The sequence below is a fragment of the Procambarus clarkii genome, chromosome 63, assembly GCF_040958095.1.
Source record: "Procambarus clarkii isolate CNS0578487 chromosome 63, FALCON_Pclarkii_2.0, whole genome shotgun sequence".
NCBI classification, from domain to species: domain Eukaryota; kingdom Metazoa; phylum Arthropoda; class Malacostraca; order Decapoda; family Cambaridae; genus Procambarus; species Procambarus clarkii.
Genome location: NC_091212.1, coordinates 28,502,345 through 28,528,407, shown reverse-complemented (window position 1 = coordinate 28,528,407; position 26,063 = coordinate 28,502,345). Strand labels below are relative to the sequence as shown.

General features: G+C 48.3%; 1 protein-coding gene across 5 annotated transcripts in view; it reads left to right on the top strand.

The window, feature by feature from the left end:
- Positions 1-26,063, top strand: part of CysRS-m (cysteine--tRNA ligase-like protein, mitochondrial) — a 156,107-nt gene that overhangs the window by 8,203 nt on the left and 121,841 nt on the right. For 3 of the 5 annotated variants that reach the window (XR_011223584.1, XM_045760548.2, XM_045760547.2), the window contains exon 2: positions 19,750-19,888. Coding sequence is in view for 4 of the 5 variants with exons in the window: in XM_045760548.2 (XP_045616504.1) it covers positions 19,765-19,888 (124 nt within the window). In the remaining variant the exon portion in view is untranslated. The remainder of the gene's footprint in view (positions 1-19,749; positions 19,889-26,063) is intronic. The other 2 variants (XM_045760549.2, XM_045760550.2) reach the window with 1 other exon arrangement.

Below are 26,063 nucleotides of genomic sequence, written 5' to 3'. Positions count from 1 at the left end.
TTCCTCTCCTTCAGAATTATAGTGTTGCTTTAATTTGAGTTTACTTCGTTGTGCAGCAGACCGCTCGGGACGGACGTCCCTTACTGGCTCTTTGGGTGCTGGAAGTCGTTGAACGTTTTCTTTTCCTGCCAGTTCTAAAGGAACTAATTTCTCTAATGTTTTGAGAGTAGTGTTGCCTTGGCATTTTACTTTCACTATTCTTAAGATTTCCTGACTGTCTGGATGAACAGAGATGATTTGGACTATAGGGCACTCTGAGCATGGCCTATCGCTGTCCACCAGAACTATGTGACCAGGGTTCAAGTTAATTCTATTGTAGGGGTTATTTGCCCTGTAATGATACTCCCTCAGAGCAGTAAGGTATTCTCGAGTCCATATGTCATTCCACCAACTTATCACCCACGATAGATGTTTGAAACGTTGAATCAAATCACTCTCTCTGACATATGAAGGATCCTCTGGTTCCTTGTCCGTAAGGGACACTAGGGTTCTGAGAGGTCTCCCATACATCAGATGAGCTGGACTTAAATGGTTCGCGCTGCAAAACATCATCAGAGAGGTAGGTAAGTGGTCGGTTATTAACTCGAGCGTCTATCTCTATGGCGACGGTTTGGCGCTCCTGTAGGTCAATCTTTTGGCGGTGTAGGGTTTTCCGTAGAGAACGTCTCACCGTACCAATTATGCATTCATAGAAGCCTCTGTGCCATGGTGCTCTGGGTGATATGAATTTCCAGTGGCACTGCCGTTGATTTAGGGCCATGCACACCTTTGGGTGTGTCCAGATTTTCCTCAGACAGGCTTCTCCTGCAACTAAGTTGGACCCATTGTCTAAGATCTTAACTTAGGACAGGATCTACATGAAGCAAACCTGTGGAAAGCCTGTAAGAATGCCTCGGCACTCATATCGGGAGTCACTTCTAGATGGACTGCCCTTGTTGTGGCACAAGTGAAAAGACAGATATATCCCTTTACTGGTTTTTTGTCCTTGGTGCCTGTTAGTGTTAGTGCTCCTGTGAAATCTACTCCTGTAGTCTCAAAGGGACAAATACTGTATGTACAATTCGTTCCTTTGGGAGTGGAGGTGGTCCCGGATATGGACGCACTGTAGCATCGTATCTCCAGCAAATTAGCTCTGGGGAGCCAACGGGGCTCCCCCCAGAAAACCAGCGTTAAATGTAATGAAACGCCATTTTATGAGTGAGACCCGGATGCTCCCCGGCATCCCTCCCTTCCCTCGGTCAGCGTTTTTTTTTTGTGTTTTGACATCCAGCCTCAGAACTGACGGGTGGATAGCCGGCGTGAGGAGTCTGGGGCTCCCCCTTCCTCCTACCAGGGAGGGGGGAGCTGAGCAGACTGCGGCGTGTGACGTCACAATCATTTGCTAGTTTCTTTTAGGGGAGTTCTATTCACTTGTTTGGCTTTTGGTAGCAATAATTTCACCAGAATAGGGGTTTGTTTTGGAATACTTACCTTTGTGGGTGCCTGACCCGGTCGATGGCAGACATAGAATGCCTTCAACTACAGGGGGTTTTCTATAGGCCATTGCTCCCCAGGCTTCTTTGAGGGGGCCAGGTTCTGGATTGTGGTCCCTGGTAGGCCCACAGAATTCCATACTCATGACTGAGGCCAAAGTCTGACATTAGCATATCAGCCTAGTAAGCTCCGGGGAGCCTCTGGGTTTCACCCAGAAAATGGAGTTTCATTACATTCAACACTTCTGTTGGGACGGAGGGGGGATGGCTATTGCTCCCACTTGTGCAACTTTCAGTGATTGGTGGCTTCTCGGCTTCTCACTCCAAGGTCCTTTTCTTTTTCTTTATCAATCTGCTGCAGAGTAATGTTGTTGGTTTGGTAGTTGTGATATGCATTGTTATTTCCCACATGCAAGGTCTTGTATTTTTTATATTAAAAGTATTTGCCAGTCTTCCAACCAATTGAGGAGTTCATATGGATATAGCCTATATAGCCTCAATTTCATTCTCTCTCTTTTCCTGTTTTACCATATATCATAGTATCATCTGCAAATTTAATGATGTGGATGTAATATTCTTATCTAAGTCATTGATGTGTGTGACAACTTGGGATGCATATAATTATTGATTGAAGTGCAGAGATGCAATATGCATACAACAGCACGACTGGGGTCAGTTTTTGATAAACACATTACTGTATATTTATTATGAGATAATACTGTGAAAAATATTTTGTGTCAGAAATATTTACCTAATTTTATGAGAATCTGGTTAGACTAGTAATTTGTTTTTTTTAGCCATATTTTGTTATATAATGAGTGTACAGTACAGTACAACCTCGATTCAACGCATTATATGGGACCAATCCCATTTCGTTGCAGGATTGGATTCGTTGCAAGAGGTAACCTTCAGGAGGCGTTTGCATCAATGTCTTTTTTTCTTGTTCGCAATAAAAATGCATTATCATATTATGTACTGTACCTATATATTACTTCCATACTAAAAAATACTGTTTCATTTGTTATTTATTTTATCGTTGGAGTTATGTCCATCTTGAAGTCTCATAGAGTTGTGAAAGCTGTACAGCAAGTACGTACTGTAGTGTATTATGCCGTTAGCACTGTATTGATTAAGTAGTTCTGCTGTATGTTGAGTACTACAATACAGTTTATGAAAACTATTGTACACTAAAATTACTGCAACCTACATTTTAACACTTGCACTATGTACTTCATTCTAACTTGTACTTGTTCTAACTATACACTCCACACACGATGTTCTTAGATGTTTGCATCAGCTTTGCTGGTGCTCGCTGCTGCTGTCTTTACTTCAGCTGCTTCTGAGCTGGTGCTGGCTGTTGTGGCTGTGCTGGTGCTGGGTACAACTAGGCTCGTGCTGGGTACGGCTGTGCTGGTTGATTTTCTGCTACTAGTTCTTGAAATATTGACTCATTTTCATGTGTTTCCTTCCTTTTTGTCATACCTTGAGACAAATATCTTTCATCATCCTTAAATTTTGATAAAAAGTGCCTAAAGTGCCTGGTGGGTCTGGACTGTTAGATTGCAAAACAATATCAAGGAGTTTTTCAACATGTAACAATGCATCAGCACACGTAGCAGATTGTAACCTGCTATCATGCTCATCCTCATCTTCCTCTCCGTCGTCGTCAACAGTGCCGGTAACATTTTGTATAATCTCATCATCTGTTAAATAACCAATGGGTGGATCGACTGCATCAATATCTAACCACTCCTCCACATCTTGAATTATCTTGAGTTCAGCGTCACCTCCACCTCACCAGCGTCACATAGTTCTTGATAAATTTCATTTGAAAATCCTTCAAAATTCATTTCTTCATCAGCATGATTAAGCAACAGGAGTTTTTTCCAACAATTTCTTAATGTAGACTCTTTAACTTCATCCCAAACTTCAGCCCAGTTGTAAATTTGCTTCCTTAATTGAGTATTTTTGGTAACGTTCCAGTGTTGCTTGACCTCACGAATTGGTTCCTTGTCTTTTGTCTTCATCTGACTCAAACACCACCATGATTTTTCTGTGGGAAGTTTTTCCCTGGAGTTTATTGGGCTAATGTACTTTTACATTAGACCGGGACATTGGCGATGGAGTTCAGACCTACCAGGGACCAAAGCCGGAACCTGGGCCCTTCAAAGAGGTTTCAGGGAGCAATGGCCCTGGAAAACCCCCCTGTGGTTGGTTTTTTTTTCCTTATCTGCCATCGACTGGGTTAGGCACCCAGAAAGGTAGGCATATTAAAACAAACCCCACATGGTAAGAAACTAAAACAAAAAACCAAACAGAGAGGTAGAAACTTCCTACAATCCCAAGGAAACAAGCCAAAAAGCAAACATCACACTTTACTGCCGCGCCGCTCGTCTGCGTAGTCCTCCCCTCCCTGAGATAGGGAGGGGGGCCCTCTGGACCTCACCGCGCCGGCTGCCTATCACTCCAATTCGTAAGCTAATGTCAACCGGGACAGATGCTTCTCTGGCTTCAAATTCCTGGGGGGTGTTTGGCTGTGTGGCGTTCTCTACTGTCTTGTTGTGATGTATGGTGGCCAGGAGTACCACATCAGTGCTGGGGTTGCATGCGCTTAGGGGCTTCCTTCCCTAAGTGTCCTGTGAGTACTGCCCCTGCGTGCCAGGGTTATCTACCCTGGGGCGTTTGGGAACCGCTCCTGTAGGAGTTCTTGCTGCTCGGCATTTGCCTCGCCCTTGGAGCCAGTTGGGGCTTGGGGGCCCTTGTTTCGCCTTGGGTAGGGAGTGGTGTTGTGCTGGTTAGGGATTCAAGGTGTTGTGCTACCTGCCACCTACGTGGCGACCGGTTCCTGTTGCTTCTGGGAAAGGTGTACTTTTGTGGGTTTTTTCTTTTGTTTTGTTTTTGTTTGCATGGTAGGGGTCTGCCTAGTTGTAACTATGAACTATTGTATCTGGGACAATAGTTCCCTGATACTGTTTTGGTGGCCCTCTGCTAAGCTCCCATACTTGTACAAGTCGCAGGGGTTTCAGTGTTGTCATCTACCCATTGTTAGTTTGGGTGTTTAACCGGTTAGCAATACCTTGCCCGGGCTTCCCGTAGTTGTTACCCTACGGGCCCTGGAAAACCCTGTCGGGGCATGGTGGACCCATGGATGCCTCCGGAGTTCCAGCCTGCCTTGTGCGGGTTTGAAGGTTGCTGTGTACCCTTGTCTCAGGGTGACCTGTCACCTGTTTTGCCTCTGTCATGCTGCATGTTGGGTCAACATCACCTTTGACTTGGAGTCTTGCGAGTCATGTTTTCTGCTTGAACTCCAGTTTTATTCTGATGATGTTGCTGTTAGGGTACAAGCAGCATCCGCGTTGCATGTTCAGCTTAGATTACTGCAGCGCGTTTGGTTGGTTTCCCACTCGGATGCCTCGCTGCTGCCCCGCGGCTGTCCCACTTTGGTTTTAGGGACCCGGACCTGGGGGCGTTAGTCACTTCGGTTTTGGTTCCGTCCGCGCTCCCTGGTCCTTTCCCTGTTGTTCATCCTCCACCTTCCCCCCCTGTGTCCGGCTCCCAAACGTCTGAGGGTTTCGGATTCGACACAGGACTTAGTTGGCTTTTGGGGTGCTCCATTTGGGTCAGAGACGGAGACATTTGAGCCGGTTCCTCCTGCTGAGGCTTCTGGGTCCCACCAGCAGGCCCCCTTCTTGTCTGCCTTTACCCTGGACTCTGCCTTTTCTTCAGGGGTAGAGAGTTTGGAGGACGACTCTGCCCCGGGTTCTGACTTGGGGGATCTCAGGGCTAGGGAGGAGTCGACCTGGGGGCCTTGGGTCCCCTTTGACCACGCTTGGATGCTTTTACCTTCCTTGTGGGGTTTATTGTTGCAGGGGGAGGGGTTTTTCTTACCCCTCTTCCCTGTATGAGTATGATTTGGGTTCGGCACCTCCCCGGGTTCGGTTCCGGGCCCCTTTAGGTACCTCGGCTCTGTCTTTCCAGAGGTTTTCTACTTCTCGTATCTCTGCGAAGGAGGTTCGGGAGGCTCTTGCTGCATACCTCTTGTGAGACCTGGTTTATGCCTCTGTTATGGATCTTTTCTTTTTCAAACTCTTTTTGAGTTCGGTTCTTCTTCCCGGATGTGGGTGCGTTTGGAGGTTCTGGAGTCTTCCTGGCTGGCAGACTGCCCATTATTTTCGTTGGGGGCGGGGCATGGGTTCTGTCGACCCGCACACTTGATTGGCGTGAAACTTCTACAGTTCTGCAGGTTTACCCGGGGGCCGAGTTTGAGCGCCTTAATGCGTGGTTGCACGCCCCCGTGCTTTCTCGGAATGTTGACTTTTTACAGCTTCACGTGCAGGTTCCTTCTCTTTCTGCATCATTGGTTGCGGAGGATTTGCGCACCCGTGGGCATTTGGCTTCGGTCTTACTTTTCTTTTCCCCTTCTCAAGCAGTCTTCTGCCTGGCTTGAGAAGAATGTGGAGGCATTGAGTGCCGGGCCTTCGTCTGGGGTGCTGACTTCGGCAGCTAGGGCGTCGGGTGTACTGTTGAAGCTTTTTTCACCTATCCTGAAACAGGCAGTGTCTCTGTTTTTTGTTTCTTGCCTCGCGTGCTGTCAGGCTGTGCTCGCCCTCTCTGTGGAATCTGCTTGGGCCTTGGCTCTTAGGTTTTCATCTCCATTTTGTCCATTGGTGTTTGCAGAGGCTGCGGTCTCGCAGTTTCTGCAAGCGGCTTTCTCTAGTTGTCGTCCTATGTTGGACTTGTTGGTTCTCCAGGGTGGTCATTCTTGACAGTCTCGGAGGGGATGTGCCAGGGTTCAGGGTTCTGCTGGTTGATGTGAGCTATTGGTGCCAGTTTCTGAGCCGACATTGCCTTCGGTGCCGGCATTGTCTGGTCGGTGTGGTGATCGCCCTGTATGGCGCTTGGTTTCTCGTAATGGTCGTCGGCCCTTTTGCGGTTCGCCCCAATGATGGGGCGATGGGGGGGGAGGGGAAGCTCGCTCTGTTTGCCCACACTTGGTATCATGATTTGTGGGCCTTTTCGGTCGTGTCATCCGGCCTGTGGTGGCGTTGGGTGGCTTGTTCTCCTTTCGGGGGTTCGGGGCTAGCAGGGCATGCTTTTCCTGCTCTTCAAGTCATCTTGGAGTGGGTGCACTTGGGTGTGGTCGAAACGACCCTGTCCCTCAGGTAGGTTTCCCACCTGTTTCTGGTGCCGAAACGCAACCCGTTCTCGCACTTGCTTATAGTCAATATTGGCTTATTTAATAAGTGCATATGTGACATACTAATTGATTGTGAATATTTTAGTTTACCTTGAAAAGCTTCATAGAAAACACTGACTTCACCTAACCTTCTTAGTATGTTAAGATAAGCATCTTATTGCTTCTTATTTACAATTATTACTTAACACTTTCGCCCGGGCATGACGCAGCATTGCGTCATCCTCTTTAAATAATCGCCAAAAAACCAGCGTTGAATGTAATGAAACGCCATTTTCTGCGTGAGTCCCGGAGGCTCCCCGGAGCTATCCCAGGCTGATATGCTAATGTCAGACTTTGGCATCAGTCATGTGTATGGAGTTCTTAGGCCTACCGGGGACCACGGCCAGAACCGGGCCCCCTCAGAGAGGCAAGGGGAGCAATGGCCTATAGAAGCCCCCGTGTAGTTGGAAGCATTCTATGTCTGCCATCGACCGGAACAGGCACCCAGAAAGGTAAGCGCCCCAAAACAAACCCCTATTCTGGTTAAAATTGCTACCTAATACCGAACTAGTGGATAGAACTCCCCAACCGAAAACAAGCAAATTAGTGTGACGTCACACACTGCCGCGCCGCTGTCTGCGCAGCTCCCCCCTCCCCGGGAGGGGGAAGGGGGAGCCCCAGACCCCCCGCGCCGGCTACCCACACCTCAGTTCTTGAGGCTGGATGTCAAAAACGCGAAAAACCGCCGACCGGAGGGAGGGAGGGATGCCGGGGAGCCTCCAGGACTCACCCAGAAAATGGCGTTTCATTACATTCAACGCTGGTTTTCTGGGGGGAGCCCCGTCGGCTCCCCGGAGCTAACTACCCACAGACAGAAAAAGAGGGACTTACCCGGGAGGCGGTCGTCGCTCACCCCTCAACTCGAAGCCGAGACAACTGGCTGCAACCACCGACCCAAAGCAACACAGGCCCGACGAGGGCCAGGGACATTCACAAGGTAACGAGCAGCCAGGACCCTGTTCGACCGCCAAAATCCCCGCGCTCGAATATCAGACCAAGACATATTCCCAAAGACGGCAGCAAGAGCCGCGAACTTACGAACGTCATGGGCACAGGGATAGACCGCAGGCTGGCTAGACCTAATAACCCTGCGGACGACCTGAGAGACCCGAACCCGCGAACAGGGAAGAAGGGAAACCGGATCAACCCACAGCGCGTCCCCGGACACAGAAGCTGTGGCGCGCAAATAACGGCGAAGCGCCGCAACCGGACACAAAACATGATGCACCCCCGGCCTGACCAACCAAGCATCAACCACCCATGGACCCCTCCGGAACGCAGCAGTCTCATTCTTCGCCAGAAAAGAAGGAGACGGCTGCAAACGAACAAAACTATCACCACGACCAAAAGAGCAGAAACCCCCTGCGCCGGAGGAGAGCATGAAGCTCCCCTACCCGACCCCCAGAGGCCAAAGCCAACAAGAAAAGTGCCTTGGAAAAACAATCCTGGACCGAAGGGGCCACAACGAAACGAGGAGATGAAAGGAAAGCGAGCACTCTGTCCAAAGACCAGGACGGCTCAGGCGACGCATGAGCAGGCCGGAGGTGAAACAATGCACGAGACAGCTTGCGAAACGGCGCAGACGTAACATCGATACCGAAAGCAAGCTGAAGCGGCTCCGCCAGCGCCGCACGATACGAAGCAACAGTGTTAGGCATAAGATGACGGTCCTGAAACAACCACGAGAGGAAGGACAAGACCACCCGAACAGACAAGGAGCTAACACGACGAAGACGCAAAAAGAAACGGAAGGACCGCCAGGAAACTTCATACTGCCGCCGAGAAGAAGCCCTCAGGTGGGACACCAACAAGGAGGCCACCTGATCACCATAGAGATGATGATAGACTCGAGTCAAAAAAACCATACGCGAAGACTCGAGGAGAAGATCGAACCAGCTACGTGACGTACCGGCCCGATCTGCTGAAAGAGGCGGAGCCGCGGGAAAACCCTCGGGTTCGGACACCGAGCAACCAGCGCCTGAAACCAAGGCTGGGCCGGCCACCAAGGGGCCAGAAGGACAACTCTCCCCCGGTAAGTCTCTAAGCGAGTCAGGACCTGGAGCAACAGCCGAACCGGGGGAAAGAGGTACAGGAACCCCCACCTCGACCAGTCGAGCCGAAAGGCATCGACCCCGACGGCCTCGCAATCGGGGAAGGGCGCCGCATAAACGGGAAGACGCCGCGACCACGCCGACGCGAAGAGGTCCACCTCGGGGCGCCCGAACGTCTGGCAAAGCCAACGGAAGGACTCGTCGTCGACCGTCCACTCCGTGGAGAGGGGAACGAAGCGAGACAAGGCGTCGGCCAAGACGTTGGACACGCCCCGTACGTGAACCGCCAGGAGAGCCAAACCCCGAGAACTCAGCAGACGAGTCACCCGAAGCGACCAACCCCAAAGAGACAAGGACCGCATCGAACCCCCGCGGTTCAGGCAATGAACCACCGGAGAGCAGTCCGAATGGAGCCGAATCGTCGATCCGCGGGCCACCCGAATCCTCCCCAGAGCAAACCACACTGCCGCGAACTCCCGCACCGTACTGTGAGCTCGACGGAAGGACGGATCCCAACGCCCCTGGCCGGCCTGGTGAGCACTGGTCACAAAACCCCAGCCGAGAGACGACGCATCCGTGTACACATCGAGCGAGGGCTCGGGTAGGCGCCAAGGCACTGAACCCCGAAAAACCCGAAGAGGAAGCCGGTGACGCAGCAACCGACGCAAGTCCCCCGGGGGTCGAACTCTGCGATCGCGAGAGAGGCGGAAGGGGGAACCCCGAAGGAACCAGAACAGCCGTCGAAGCCAAACCCGACCCGGCGGGTAGACCACCATCGCGAAGTTCAGGCTCCCGCACAGCCCCTCGAGCAACCGCCGGGTGACCCGAGGGCCCTCCAGAAACAGACGAAGGCGGGACCGCAGCCGCAGGAGAGACTCCGGAGGGAGAGACAAGGAGGCGGTCCGAGAGTCCCACACGAGACCCAGCCAAGTCCGAACCTGAGAGGAAACCAGATGGGACTTCCTCCAGTTCACCAAGAACCCGAACCCGGCGAGCTGGGAAAGAACCAAATCCCTGGCTAGCAAGCAAGCTGACTGGCTGGGAGCCCAAACCAGCCAGTCGTCGAGGTAGGCCAACACCCGAACACCTAGGAGACGCAAACGAGCCACCACAACCCGTGTAAGGTGTGTGAACACGCGAGGTGCCAGGTTCAACCCGAACGGGAGACAACGAAAGCGGTAACTCAGACGCCCCACTACAAAACCGAGCCAGTCCCTGAACCGCGGATGAATCGGGACATGCCAATAAGCGTCCCGGAGGTCCAGGGACACCATCGAAGCACCCGGCTCCAAGAGGAGCCGAACCTGAGACAGCGTAGTCATCCGAAAGGAGGGGCAATGAACCCAGGGGTTCAGACGGGACAAGTCCAGAATGAACCGCAGGTCCGCGCAGTCCCGTTTCGGAACCGGAAACAGACGGGAAACCCATCTGAGGGACGACGTCGTTTCGACGACGCCCAAGCGCACCCACTCCAAGACGACTCGACAGAGCGCAGGGGAAGAAGCCTGCCCCGCCAGCCCCGACCCCCCAAAGGGGGGAGGGGCCACCCAACGCCACCGCAGGCCGCGAGACACGACCCGAAAGGTCCACGAATCGTGGGACCAGGCGCGGGCGAACAGCGCAAGCCGCCCCCCCATCGCCCCGTCAAAGGGGCAAACCGCGAAAGGGCCGGCGACCCTTACGAGACCCAGAACCCCGCACAGCGCGAACACCGCGCCGACCAGACGAGGGAGGGTCCGCAGGAGGAGCCAACCCCAAACCTGACACCAGAGGCCTACCACGACGAGAGGAACCCCGAGCCCTGGCACGACCTTTCCGGGAAGACCCACCCCGGGACCCCCGGAAAACCAACAAGTCCGACATCGGACGACAAGCCGCCGACGCAGCCTGAATAAACTGCGCCACGGCCGACTCCCCAAACAGGAGAGGACAAAAAGGTGAAGAACGCCTAAGAGCCAGAGCCCAAGCAGATTCCACGGAGGAACCCAGCACCGCCTGCCGACACGCAAGACGGGAAGCATAGAACAGGGAAACCGCATCCCGCAAAATCGGCGTGAACAGCTTCAACAAGGCAGCCGACGAACGCGCAGCCGAGGACAAGGTGCCGGACCCCGGGACGGACCCAAGCGTCCCCACATCCTCCACGAGCCAATCCGAAGACAGCTCCAGGAGGGAAAAGAACCGCAAGGCCGAACACAAGAGGCCCCGAGCGCGCAAGTCCTCCGCCACGAGCGCCGCCAAAAGGGAGGGAACCTGCACATGGAGCTGAATAACGCCCACATCGCGGGGAAGGGCAGGGGCAAACAAGCACTCATTCAGGTACTCAAGTTCACCCCCCAGGAAAACCTGAAGCACCGTGGAAGCTTCCCGCCACTCCAGCGTGCGGGAACGACAGAAGGAATGCCAGGAATCCAGACCAAACAAGGGGCAGTCTGCTAGCCAGGACGACTCCGGAACCTCGTAACGGAGCCAGAAAGGGAACGAAGTCCCAAACCTGAACGTGGACGGATCCATTTCCGAGGCATAATCCGGGTCACGCAGGAGGTAAGCTGCAAAGGCCGCTCGCACCACACCAGGTTGGATGCGATAAGCCGAAAACCTCCGGAAGGACGGAACCGACGTACCCGGGGGAACACGGAACCGTACCCGGGGAGGGGCCGACACCAAATCCAACTCGTACGCAGAGGGGGGGAAAGAAAACCCCACTCCTTGTAACAATAAGCCCCGCTCAGTGGGAAGAAAAACCCAGGCGGGGTCCAGCGGGGCCCAAGGCCCCCAAGTCAGCCCCTCCCCAGCCTCGAGGTCCGTCACCACAGGACCCGAGGCCGAGTCCTCTCCCCAAGCCCCGACCCCACAAGACAAGGACGGAGCAGCCGGAAAAGCTGGAGGAAGGGGGGCCCACTGGTCAGACCCTGAAGCTTCGGCCGGGAGACAAGACTCGAATGCCTCTGCCGCCCCCCCGGAAGGGGCAACCCCCGAAGCTGCCCGAGTCTCGAGATCAAGTAACCCCTGCTCCGACCCCGAAACCCTCAGACGCTTCGGGGCCGGAAGCAGGGGCGGGGGACCAGAACGAACAGAAGGGGAAGGACGAGGAGGTGCGGACTGAACCAGGATCGAAGCGACCCCCACCCCCAAGTCCGGGTCTCGAAAAGCAAAGCGGGGCAGCCCCGGGGCATCCGGGGAAGCAACCAACCGAGCGCGTTGCAACAGACGAAACCTAGACTGCAACGCACGTGCCGCCTGTACCCGAATAGAATCATCAGAGGACTGGGTAAATTGAGTCACAAGCAAGCAGCAACACTCACAGGACTCAGGGTCGAAAGTATCACCGACCCAACAGGCAGCGTGGCAGAGGCAAAAACAATGAGGGTCACCCTGAGACAAGGGGACCGAGCAACCCTCAAACTCGCACACAGCGAGTGGGGACTCCGGGGTCACATCCATCGGACCCACGCGCCCCCTAGGGGATTCCCAGGGTCCTGAGCGTTTACTTTAAGAGGACTCGCGCTCAGGTAGTCCCAGGCAGGGGTGCTGCAAACCGGCGCCCAAAACTACCAAGCAAACTTCTAAAGCTGAACCCCAGGGACGTGTACACTCACGGGGACCTAGCAGGGGGCGCCACCGAGGAGAACAGTGGAAGGGCAAAAACAAACTGAATAAAATGACAGAACCCCCCACCAGGCAAAAACAAAAAGAAAAACAAAACCCCGCAAGAGGACAGCGAACCCCAAGGAACAGAGCCGGCCGCGATGTCGGGAAATACAAGCTGAGCAGCACCCTGCGCCCCTACCAGTGCAAACTGCCTCTTACCTGCCGGTAACAAGGGAGAACAGAACACCCAAGAGCCCAACAGGCGGCCGAAAAACCGAAAGGTAAAACGGACCAGCAGAGGCAGACCCCGAGGAGCCTGTGGAAGGCGGCCCCAAGCCCCAAGGGCAGTACTTACAGGGCACCTAGGGAAGGCAGCCCTAGGCGCATGCAGCCCGAGTACTGAAGATAACTCCTGGCTCTCGCACCCACAAAACTAACACCACACTCAAAGCACAGTGCAGTAGCGACACCGGAGCCAGAGCACACGACCATCGCCTATAGCATCAGCCTCAAGAACTGAGGTGTGGGTAGCCGGCGCGGGGGGTCTGGGGCTCCCCCTTCCCCCTCCCGGGGAGGGGGGAGCTGCGCAGACAGCGGCGCGGCAGTGTGTGACGTCACACTAATTTGCTTGTTTTCGGTTGGGGAGTTCTATCCACTAGTTCGGTATTTGGTAGCAATTTTAACCAGAATAGGGGTTTGTTTTGGGGCGCTTACCTTTCTGGGTGCCTGTTCCGGTCGATGGCAGACATAGAATGCTTCCAACTGCACGGGGGCTTCTATAGGCCATTGCTCCCCTTGCCTCTCTGAGGGGGCCCGGTTCTGGCCGTGGTCCCCGGTAGGCCTAAGAACTCCATACACATGACTGATGCCAAAGTCTGACATTAGCATATCAGCCTGGGATAGCTCCGGGGAGCCGACGGGGCTCCCCCCAGAAATCAGGTTTTTATCCGATTTTTTGGGGACTGGTTTTAAAATGCGCGCCGATGTCTTCCCATTTTCTTTGTTGAGCCTCGTGGCCCTCAGGTAGCTTGGCACACGCCGTGGGCCCATTGTTTTCGCTCCACTGTTGTGACCAATGTCGCCTCCCCTCGCATCTCAAACGTGTGAACATTTCGGCTATTTTCCGTGGCTATATTTCTTACTGCTGCTTTAGAAACTATCTACGCTTACTCCACGATGGATAGTGATCATGAACAAGGCCCTTCCAGGAAGAAAATTGCGAAAGAAAGGCTTGAAAAGGGCGGGAATTGGGAGTGTAGCTGGAAGGCGTCTGAGCGCTCACTTGCGGCTAACGCGTGGCCCGTCTTCAACTCGTCGGCGGTTGGAGCATGACCAGGTTTTTTATTTTATATGCTAATGTTCCTCTAGAGAATTCTATTGCGAACCCATTGAGACCAAAATGAAAGACCTAGGACGAAAATTGAGGTGTCCAGAGTGAAAATAGTGAAAACATTTTATCGCGTTTGCTTGCTCCTGGGTAACTCGTTCGCACTTTCTCTGTTTGCTGCGGGTAATTAGCCGGGCTTTTGGAGTTTATATGCATTTAGTGCTGTAGAGAATTCTATTGCGGACACAATGATACCAAATTTAATCTCGTAGGACGAGAATTAAGGTGACAAGGTTGAAGAGAGTATACACTTTTCAGAATTTACGCGCGCTCACGTGACACCCTGGGACCCATATCGCACAGTTGAGGGGTGGCGCGTGGGGTATGCCAAAGTGTTAACCTATCAATGGTATAGGTTATAATTAAGAAGCAATAAGATGCTTATCTTAACATACTAAGAAGGTTAGGTGAGGTCGATGTTTCCTATGAAGCTTTTCAAGGTAAACTAAAATATTCACAATCAATTAGTATGTCACATATGCACTTAATAAATAAGCCAATATTGACTGAAGCAAGTGCGAGAACGGGTGCAAAACGGGACTGTACGGATCTGAGGTTCATTCTGGACTTGTCCCGTCTGAATCCCTGGATTCCTTGCCCCTCCTTTCGGATGACTACTATGTCTTAGGTCTGGCTTCTGTTGGAGCTGGGTGTCTGGATGGTGTCCCTGGACCTCAAGGATGCTTATTGGCACGTTCCTATTCATCTGGGGTTCAGGGACTGGTTAGGTTTCGTCGTGGGGGTGTCAGGCTTACCGCTTTCGTTGCCTCCCTTTTGGCTTGAATCTGTCACCTCGCGTTTTCACGCATCTTACCCGGGTTGTGGTGACCCATCTGCGTTTGCTAGGGATTTAGGTTTTGGCCTACCTCGATAAGTGGCTGGTGTGGGCTTCCAGTCGGTCAGCTTGTCTGCTCGCCAGGGATATGGTTCTTTCCCAGCTCACCAGGTTCGGGTTCCTGGTGAACTAGAGGAAGTTCCATCTGGTTCCGTTCCAGGTTTGAACCTGGCTGGGTCTTGTTTGGGATTCTCGGACCGCTTCCTTGTCTCTCTCCAGAGGCGTTGCTGCGGCTGTGGTCCCACCGTCGGCTGTTTCTGAGGGTGTCCCTGGTCACTCGGCGGTTGCCCGAGCAGTTGTGTGGGAGTCTGAACTTCGCCGTTCTGGCTTTGGTGTCTGTTTTGGTTCCTTCGGGGACGCCCCTTCCGCCTCTCTCGCGATCGTTGGGTTCGTCCTCCGGGGGCCTTGTGTCGGTTGCTGCGTCGCCGACTTCCTCTTCAGGGTTTTCGGGGTTTCAGTTGGGTTTGGGCTTCGGAGGGTATGGGTCGCTCGGGGTTCAACTATCTGGCTCCATTCGGACTGTTCTCCTGTGATTCATTGCCTGAACCGCGGGGTTCTCTTCGGTCCTTGCCTCTTTGGGGTTGGTCCCTTCTAGTGGTTCGTCTGCTGGATTCTCGGGGTTTGGCTCTCCGTGCGGTTCATATTCGGGGAGTGTCCAACATCCTGGCTGACAGCCTGTCTCGCTTCATTCCCCTGTCCAAGGAATAGACGGTCGACGACGACTCGTTTCGTTGGATTTGCCAGACGCACAGACTCCGGGACGTGGACCTCTTCGCATCGTAGTGATCTTGGCATCTCCCAGTGTATGTGATGCTCTTCCCCGACTGCGAGGCGTTCGTAGTGGATGCCTTTCAACAGGACTGGTCGAGGTGGAGTTACCTGTACCTCTTTTTCCCGTTAAAGCTGTTGCTTTGAGTTATGGCTCGGTTAGAGACCTTCCCCAGGGAAAGTAGTCCTTGTGGCCCCTTGGTGGTCGGCCCAGCCTTGGTTTCTGGCACTGTTTGCTCGGTGTCCGAACCCGGATTGTTTCTTGCGGCTCCACCTTTTTCAGCAGATCGGACTGGTCTGATACGGGGCTGATTCGACCTTCTCCTCTGCTCTTCGCGTCTGGTCTTTTTGACGTGGGTATATCATCATTTCTATAGTGGTCAGGTAGCTTCGTTGATGGTGTCTCACCTGAGAGCTACGTCTCGGTGACAGTATGAAGTTTCCTTGCATTCTTTTCACCATTTTCTTGCTCTTCGTAAGTTGTCTTCTCTTTCAGATCGGGTTGTCTTGTCCTTTCTATCATGGCTTTTTCAGGACCATCATTTGATGCCTAATACTGTCGCCTCGTATCATGCAGCACTGGCGGAGTCGCTCCAGCTTGCATTTGGGGTTGACATCACATCCGCCCTGTTCCGTAAGCTTTCTCGTGTTATGTTTCACCGCCAGCCTGCTCATGCGCCGCCTGAACCATCCTGGTCCTTGGATAGGGTACTCTCTTATCTTTCCTCTCCTCAGTTTATGGTGGCCTCTTCAGTCCAAGATTGTTTTTCCAAGGCCCTGTTTTTGTTGGCATTGACCTCTGGGGGTCGGGTAGAGGAGCTTCATGCTCTCCTCTGGTGCAGGGGTTTCTGCTCTTTTGGTCCTGGTGGTAGGTTTGTACATTTGCAGCCTTCTCCATTTTTTCTGGCGAAGAACGAGACGGCTGCTTTCCAGAGGGGTCCTTAGGTCATTGATGCTTGGTTAGTTTGGCCAGGGGGTGCATCATGTGTTGTATCCGGTTGCGGCTCTTCGCCGTTATCTGCGCGCCTCGGCTGGGGTTGCGCTTTGGGTTGATCCGGTTTCCCTCGTTTCCTGTTTCAGGGCTCGGGTCTCCTAGGTTGCCTGCAGGGTTATTAAGTCTAGCCAGCCTGCGGTCTATCCTCACGCCCATGACGTTCGGAATTTTGCAGCTTTGGCTGCCTTGTTTGGTAACATGTCTTGGGCTCATTTTTGGGCACCTGGATTTTGGAAATCGAACAGGGTCCTGGTCTCCCGTTATTTGGTGAACGTGCCTGCTCCTGGGCATTCTTGTGTGTCTTTGGGTCGCAGGTTGCAGCCAGTTGTCTCGACTTCGTGTTGAGGAGTTTGTGGCGGCCGCCTCTCGGTTAAGTCCCCATTTTCTTTCTCTTTGGGTATATAGCTCCAGGGAGCCATAGGGGCTCCCCACAGAAAACCAGCATTGAATGTAATGAAACACCATTTTCTGGGTGAGTCCCGAAGGCTCCCTGGCAACCCTCCCACCGGTCAGCATTTTTTTCACATTGGTTGAAGCTTAGCTTCCGAACTGGAGTGCTAGGCAGCCAGCGTGGTGAGGTCCAGGGCCCCCCTCCCCCTCTCGGGGAGGGGAGGGCTGCGTGGACGAGGGGCACGGCAATAAAGTGTGATGTTTGCTTCTTTCATTGAGATTGTAGGGAGTTTCTACCTCTGTTCAGTTTTTTGTTTTAGTTTCTTACCATGTGGGGCTTTTGTTATGCCTACCTTTCTGGGTGGCTTTTCCCGGTCGATGGCAGATAAGGAAAAACCCCAACCACAGGGGGATGGGTGGGGGGTTTCAGGGCTCCCTGAAACCTCCCTGAAGGGGCCAGGTTCCGGTTCTGGTCCCTGATAGGTCTGAACTCCATAGCTAATGTCCCGGTATAATGTAAAAGTACATTAGCCCGATAAGCTCCAGGGAGCCTCCGGGGCTCACCTAAAAAATGGCGTTTCATTACATTCAACGCTGGTTTTTTATTCATTGCTCATTTGTAGAGCCTTTTCATTGCATATATAACACCCATATCCATTGGCTGGATCAGAGAGGTAAGTATTTGGAGGTAAGGGCATGCATCTGATGTATCCATCACTTGACGTTAATGTGTCGAGCCCTACATGAGCCAAGAGATCATTCCGCCTCACTCCACACTTCTTTATCTAAAAATCTCTTAAGTCTTTGTAAAAATTATTTTTGAACCAATCTTCAAAAATGTCTCAAGTAAACCAAGCTGTTTTAGAGTTGTAGTAGACCACAGGTAGCTTGTTCATTAAATTTTCAAAGCACGTGGGTTTTTTGACTTCCCCACAATGGCGGACTTTGTTCTATACTTCCATCTGCATTCACACACAGCATGGCAGAAACTTTTTCTATGTTTACCTTTGTTTTGCCAGGAACACACTCATCTAGCTTAGATACCAAAGTGTTGTTCAGCAAGCATTTCCAATTAAAGCCTGTTTCATCGGCATTGTATTCCTGAAAATGCCATAGATCATTTGTTATTATGTAATCATTTAATTTACGCTTGAATGGCTTGACAGAATCCGTATCCGCACTTAATGATTCTCCACAAACATTCCTGTTCTTAATAATATGCCTATTCTTAGACCTTTGTAACCATTCTTCACTTGCTCAAAAATCTGAAATGTTCATCTTTCGTGCAAATTTATCTGTGACTGTCTTAATGGTGTTGCCACCAAATGACATATCCACAGAGAGCTCCTGGTTAAACCATTTATACACAGCTTCGTCTAATTTCGTATTTGTAGAAACTTTTTGTCATTTTCCTTTTATTTAATGCATCACTATCACTTGCAGCAAGGAACTTCAAATATTATCTTTCTGTCTCTTGATATCACACCCTGTACTTTTCCCAACATTAAATTCTGCTGCCAGCCTAGTGACAGAGTAGCCACGTTCATGTTTCTCTATTAAGTCTAATTTCTGCTCAACGATAAAAACTCCTCTTCCTCTTTGTAGATACAGCACGATTAGCAAGCTCCTGAGACAATATAATAATACAGCTGTAGGCAAAAAATGGTAAATTCCACAATTATTCTTCCACCGGCGGACAAACACATCACTCGCAGACAAAGCTAATGGCACTGGATGCCTACTGTATTAATGCAGACTAGGTCTATACACCCCACAGTAGGCTGGTGTTTAAGCGAGATCCAGTAACATAAATTTCTCTCAAATATTGGATTTCATCAAATTATATATTTTTGGGTTATATATTTAGTTTACTGTAGTAACATTATTAGGATAATAAGAGCAGTAAAAAACTTATTTTATAACTGATTTATGAATTTTATTATTTTGAGGCTGTAGGTCACTGAACTGTGGCAACGAAATCAAATGAAACACGCATGGTGCTGTGTTTATAAGGACTAGACCCATCCACTTGTGTTGTAGTTGTTCCTATAACAAATAATTTCTCACAATAGCAGATGTCTGTCAATTACAGTATATTTTTGGTTTTATTTAGTTTAGTTTAGTTTAATTAGGATATTAAAGAGATATTAAAACACTGATTTTAGAAATGATTTATTAATCTGAAACTTTCAGAGTCATGGGTCACTGAGCTATGACGACACAGATGAAGGAGAACCAAGTGAGGTTTACAGTACAGTATTCCCTTATCTGTCCACCCTCACTCATTTTGTTTCATCACAGAAAATGTCTATAAGGAGATTTCACCACATGTAGCTAACTAAGCACACTTCAGCCTTTAAATTAATATACAAAGATACATGTGCCACAAATTAGTGAACGAAAATCATGGAAACTCAGTCATTCACTTGTGTGGACCACTCTGGCTGGTGTTTGATTAATATGGTTTACTTATTGTGTGGTCCACTCGTATGATCCAACTTGTCATATGAAGGAATTATTAATTGTAACCTGTGATAGAATGAGAAAGTTTTCTATCATTCTGTTCCAACATCGTAAGCTTGTGGACCACTTGTGTGGACCACTTGTGTGGACCACTTGTATGGTCCACTTGTATGGTCCAACTTGTCATATGTTGGAATTATTAATTGTAACCTGTGATAGAATGGTTTTCTATCATGTCTATCCAGACATGTGGTTTTCCACCAGTCTGTGAACTGTCCCAACATTGTAAGCAAATCCGCACATTCTCCGCTTCGGCGAACCATTGTTCGTCGAACCGGGTGAGTAAATCCGGCCTGAAAAGTGCGCAACCTAGCCGGAGATTTGTAGAATCGAGGTTGTATTGAACTGTATATCAGACTTGAAATATGCTTACTCGTGTTTTACATTTATTGCCAATATTTATGTAAGATTTTTTTTTCTTAATTGTAGGTCAATTTGGGTTAATTTATGATTTTGTTTTTGGTCCTTTTTTTTGTTTATAAAATGAATTCTGTATATACAGTATTGTGTTGTAGCCATGGGGATAGCACGGTGCCTTGGATGTTTAGCACTCCACCGGAGCTCAATCATCAGCCCATATGGACATGTGGCAGTGTCTGGAACAGGACATCATGCAAATATTATACAACATTCCAGATCAGGTAAGTGTTTGTGCCTCAAATATATTTACCCATACAAAATAACTGGTCTTTTATCTTTATATAATCTTTACCAGAGAATAAGTTATGTATCTAAACTAGTCCCCTGCTATTGTTTGCCCACCTAGACCATAACACATCCGGTTCTGGAGTTCTGTCAACCTGCTACCTCACTACAACAAAAGATCTTTGCAAATGTTCCTACCATGTAAATTAAAGAGGGGAAGACATGCGAAAGAAGTCTATTCATCACCGAGTAACCAAATTGCTTTTTCTACAAAGTGAAAAGATAAATTCAATACCACCTGCAATCAAAACTGATTCATGTGGTAAACAAAGTGTTGCTGTGATAACTGTTGAATGGACCATTTGCTGCCCTTGAATACCACTAGATGGCAGCAATTTTTCCAAAGTAATGGGTATGGCAGAAGTCTTTACTCTCCAGGCTTCCATTTTCTCATGATCACTTATTTATGCTTCCCTCTTTGATAAGGTTGTTTGCTGCCACTGTAGATGGCTCAACTTCTGTCTTTTTCTTCATTAACTGTATTCTTTTGTCGCCTCTGGTATTATGTCATTTATTACCATTACAACACATTTAATGTAATCTGTTCTTATGCTTTTCCTCTCGCTTCAGTTATAATCATTCATGTTGTTATGGGACAGGAAGCCTGTACTGGTACTTAGGCTTATTAAGGTCCCACTACCTGGGCCAACTGACATTTCCAGTATGCACCCACAACAAATGCCGTACTCCTGGATACCTATATATGCCTGAGGATTGAATCCAGGTCTCCCTTGATTGTGACCCAACATCTTAGACCACTGAATCTTGCTCTTTGCAGTCTAGTTATCTTATATCTCTCATTAATTCCATTTTCCTTTAGTTCTCTATGAATTTAGCCACATTTGAGACCATGACATACTCTTTGCCAATTACAGTACATTAACAAACTTCTGCAAATGACCATCTCTATTTTGTAAAACTTCTTGAACTTCAGTCCTCCATCAGCACCCTGGGCATAAGTCAAATCTGACTTGTCTTGAAACCTCACATGTCAACAGTTGCCAAAGAATTTTTCCCAAAAAGATGGGCATCCATTTTTTTCCAAATCTATTTAATTTTTACTTTAGTCACTCAGCTCTGCAGTAGTTTTATTCATTCTAGTCTTGAATACTCTCACATCTCATATGTCTTCCCTTCCACCAGAATTTGTGACTCAATTCACTGGAAACCTGTATTTCAGTTCACACTGATTTTGTATATAAGCTTAAGTCATTGGCTGCCTCCTCCTACAAAGTTGCTTGTTCCGCTATTCCTTTTGTGGCTCTACATCAATAACTGGCAAATTGTCCACTCAGTCTTCAAGTATACTTTCCCAATACTTGAACATCATCTTCTCCAAGGATTGAACACTTTGCTGCCTCTTTTCTGTGGAGAGCTCTCTGGTGCCCCTGAGCTATACCGGGCAGGTGTGTATATATTAGACCATGGCAACAGTCAATCGATGGAGTTCTTAGCCTACTGGAGACCACGAGCCAGAACTTGGCTCCCTCAGAAAGGCACGAGGAGGTCTATAGACACCCCTATGTAGATGGAAGCAATATATGTCTGTCATCTACTATGTCAGGCACCCAAAAAGGTGGGAATCCCAAAACAAGCTACAGCTGGTTAAAAATTGCAAACCGAAAGCTGAACAAGCAAGCAGAACGCCCCAATCAGAAAACAAGCAAACAAGCTACCACAAGCACCACAGCTACCGCACAGCTGTGCGTATGTGTGTGTATGTGTGTAATTACCTAAGTGTAGTTACAGGATGAGAGCTACGCTCGTGGTGTCCCGTCTTCCCAGCACTCTTTGTCATATAACGCTTTGAAACTACTGACGGTCTTGGCCTCCACCACCTTCTCACTTAACTTGTTCCAACCGTCTACCACTCTATTTGCGAAGGTGAATTTTCTTATATTTCTTCGGCATCTGTGTTTAGCTAGTTTAAATCTATGACCTCTTGTTCTTGAAGTTCCAGGTCTCAGGAAGTCTTCCCTGTCGATTTTATCAATTCCTGTTACTATTTTGTACGTAGTGATCATATCACCTCTCTTTCTTCTGTCTTCTAGTTTTGGCATATTTAATGCTTCTAACCTCTCCTCGTAGCTCTTGCCCTTCAGTTCTGGGAGCCACTTAGTAGCATGTCTTTGCACCTTTTCCAGTTTGTTGATGTGCTTCTTAAGATATGGGCACCACACAACAGCTGCATATTCTAGCTTTGGCCTAACAAAAGTCATGAACAATTTCTTTAGTATATCGCCATCCATGTATTTAAATGCAATTCTGAAGTTAGAAAGCATTGCATAGGCTCCTTGCACAATATTCTTTATGTGGTCCTCAGGTGATAGTTTTCTATCTAGAACCACTCCTAGATCTCTTTCTTTATCAGAATGTGTGTGTGTGTGTGTGTGTGTGACACACACACACACACACACACACACACTCAGGGTGTATGAGCTGGAGGAGGCAGAAGTCACACTGCAGCAAGCTCCTGGAAATATCGAATTACCTAAGTATTGGGCACAGGTTGAGGGCTACAGTGGTGTCCCAGGTTACATAAAGGTTCAGGGAAGAGTAAAAGCAAATAAAATACAATAAACAAGTAAAAGTGAGTGAAAATAGCCGAGTGGAAAAGTTTGTTTTGGTCTAGAACAAAATCAAAGATGGCCGCTGCCACCACCCCCACTGAGAATGTAGACACACCATCAAATGATGGTTTCAAAGGATTCTCACCACAAGATATAAGGAAAGGAGGTGTTCTTGGCAGGTTAGAGATAATTGAGGATTTGCAAAAGAAGTATGAAGAAAAAGTGCTTAAATTGGAAGAGGACAATGGAGCTCTTTGGAGTGAGCTCTGCACTCTAAAAGGGAGTATGCTTCAACAAGGTAAGATTATTACTGCATTAACAGACAAGGTAACAAATCAGGAGGAGCAAATCAAGGAACTAGTGAAAGAAAATGAGGCATGGAAAGTGAAGTGTGGTGACTTTGAAGAAATAAACAAGAAAATAGACTCATATGGTGAACAACTCCAAGCAAGCCTAAGGGCTAACATAGAATTAGGTAAGGATCTCCAACTGGAAACTTCACTGACAACTCACATAGAGGAGGTGAATAAAGAACTAGAAAAGTATAAAGAAGAAATAAAAGCGACATATGCTGAAGTTGTAAAAGAGAAAGAGACTATCAAAGAAGTGTGTTCGGAAGTCAAAACCAGAAATGACCAACAAGAAGCAGAAATTAGGCAAGCAATTAGGAAAGAACTGGTTACCAACAGTAAACTGGTACAAAACACTGCAGATAGAACTAAGTCCATAATCATTTTTGGATGTTTAGAGAAGGAAATTTCATCTAGGGTGGACCGAGCGGCAGAAGAGATGAAAATCATAGAGAAAATAGTAGGTTTAGGAGAAGGCTCAAAGGAAAATGTCAGTGATTTTAGAAGAATAGGAAAATATGAGAAAGAAAAGAACCGCCCCTTGAGGGTGACGTTTAATGGAGTGAAAAACATGATGGAAGTGCTAAGAAATGCCAGGAAACTGCAGAGTGATGAGGTTGGCAAATTTTGGTCAATAAGACAAGACCTCTCCAAGGAAGACAGAGAAAAGCTGAAAATGAACCTAATTGAGGCAAAACGTCTAAATGGGGATAGAAATGAAGAAGACAGAAATTTTTTTTTTACAAAGTGACAGGGACTGGAAAGCTTGTGAAATGGTACATAAAAACAAAGCAACAAGATCAGTAGTGGAAGGGGGAGTAAAGAGCAAAGGAAAAGGGAACATGTTCCTGAAAATTGTATATACCAACATAGATGGAGTGAGGTCAAAAACTTTGGAGTTGCAAGATATAATCCAGCTTAGGGTCCCAGATATTGTTGCATTATCAGAGACGAAACTTGAAGGAAATATAATAAATGAAGTCATATTCCCAAGAGGCTACTCAGTTTGGAGACGTGACAGGAAAACTAGGAAGGGAGGAGGAGTGGCTGTACTGGTGAAAAAACACCTGAAGGTAAAAGAGTTAATATTTGAAAACCCTCGAGATATTGACATAATGGCATTGCAGGTCTGGAATCAGGATGATAAGCTGATAATTGTAAATACCTACAGCCCACCAGCAAGCAACACTTGGACAAAGGAAGAACTGGATGACAAACGAGAGGGCCTCATAATGGTCATGAGAGATATTATTGTACAAGCAGATAAAGATAAATCACGACTGTTGATACTGGGGGACTTCAACTTTAGAGCAATAGACTGGGAGGCCTATGAAGCAAGAACGGAGGACTTTTGGACATGCAGATTTGTGAACCTCATTCTGGAGACATTCTTGTATCAACACATAAAGCAAGCCACAAGAATGAGGGAAGGAGATGTACCGTCAGTACTGGATCTAGTATTCACCAGGAAAGAAGAAGAGACTTTTGACATCCAGTACCTTCCTCCCTTGGGAAAGAGTGAACACGTCCTGTTAGACATTAAATATGCTGTAATATATCATCTAGAAGAAAATGGGGACATTGAAACAGTTGATAAACTCGATTTAAGGAGAGGCAACTATGGGGAACTTCGAAATTTTTTTAATGAGTGTAATTGGACAGAATTGTTGCTAGGTAGGGAAGTAAATGAAATGTATGCCAAATTTTTAAAACTATACGAGGAAGGCACACAAACATTCATACCAAAACAGAGATGCAGGGCCAGAAAACAGGATTGGTTCGACAGAAATTGTGAGAGGGCAAGAGACCAAAAGACACAAAAATGGAATCAGTATAGGAAGAGGCCAAACCCCCAAACATACCAGCGATACAAAGATGCGAGAAACAACTATACAGCAGTAAGGAGAGAGGCAGAAAGAAATTTTGAAAAAGGGATAGCAGATAAATGTAAAACAGAACCGGGCCTATTCTTCAAATTCATAAACAAAAAATTGCAGGTAAAGGATAATATCCAGAGGTTGAAAATGGGAAACAGATTCACGGAAAATGAAAAGGAAATGTGTGAAACATTAAATGAAAAGTTCCAAAGTGTGTTTGTACAAAATGAAATCTTCAGAGAACCAGACACAATAAGAATTCCAGAGAACAACATAGAGCGGATAGAGGTGTCTAGAGATGAAGTGGAAAATATGCTAAAGGAGCTCGGGAAGAACAAAGCAGCTGACCCAGATGGCGTTTCACCATGGGTTCTGAGAGAATGTGCATCTGAGCTCAGCATTCCACTTCACCTGATCTCTCAGGCTCGGATTCCTGTGTACAGGAATCGTAGCAGACGTGTGGAAACAGGCTAACAGTTCCAATCTACAAAAGTGGCAGCAGGGAAGACCCCCTCAATTATAGACCTGTATCATTGACAAGTGTAATAGTGAAAGTATTGGAAAAGCTAATCAAAACTAAATGGGTAGAACACCTGGAGAGAAATGATATAATATCAGACAGACAGTATGGTTTTCGATCTGGAAGATCCTGTGTATCGAATTTACTCAGTTTCTATGATCGAGCCACAGAGATATTACAGGAAAGAGATGGTTGGGTTGACTGCATCTATCTGGACCTAAAAAAGGCTTTCGACAGAGTTCCACATAAGAGGTTGTTCTGGAAAATATTGGAGGGGTGACAGGTAAGCTTCTATCATGGATGAAAAATTTTCTGACTGATAGAAAAATGAGGGCAGTAATCAGAGGCAATGTATCGGAATGGAGAAATGTCACAAGTGGAGTACCACAGGGTTCAGTTCTTGCACCAGTGATGTTTATTGTGTACATAAATGATCTACCAGTTGGTATACAGAATTATATGAACATGTTTGCTGATGATGCTAAGATAATAGGAAGGATAAGAAATTTAGATGATTGTCATGCCCTTCAAGAAGACCTGGACAAAATAAGTATATGGAGCACCACCTGGCAAATGGAATTTAATGTTAATAAATGTCATGTTATGGAATGTGGAATAGGAGAACATAGACCCCATACAACCTATATATTATGTGAGAAATCTTTAAAGAATTCTGATAAAGAAAGAGATCTAGGGGTGGTTCTAGATAGAAAACTATCACCTGAGGACCACATAAAGAATATTGTGCAAGGAGCCTATGCGATGCTTTCTAACTTCAGAATTGCATTTAAATA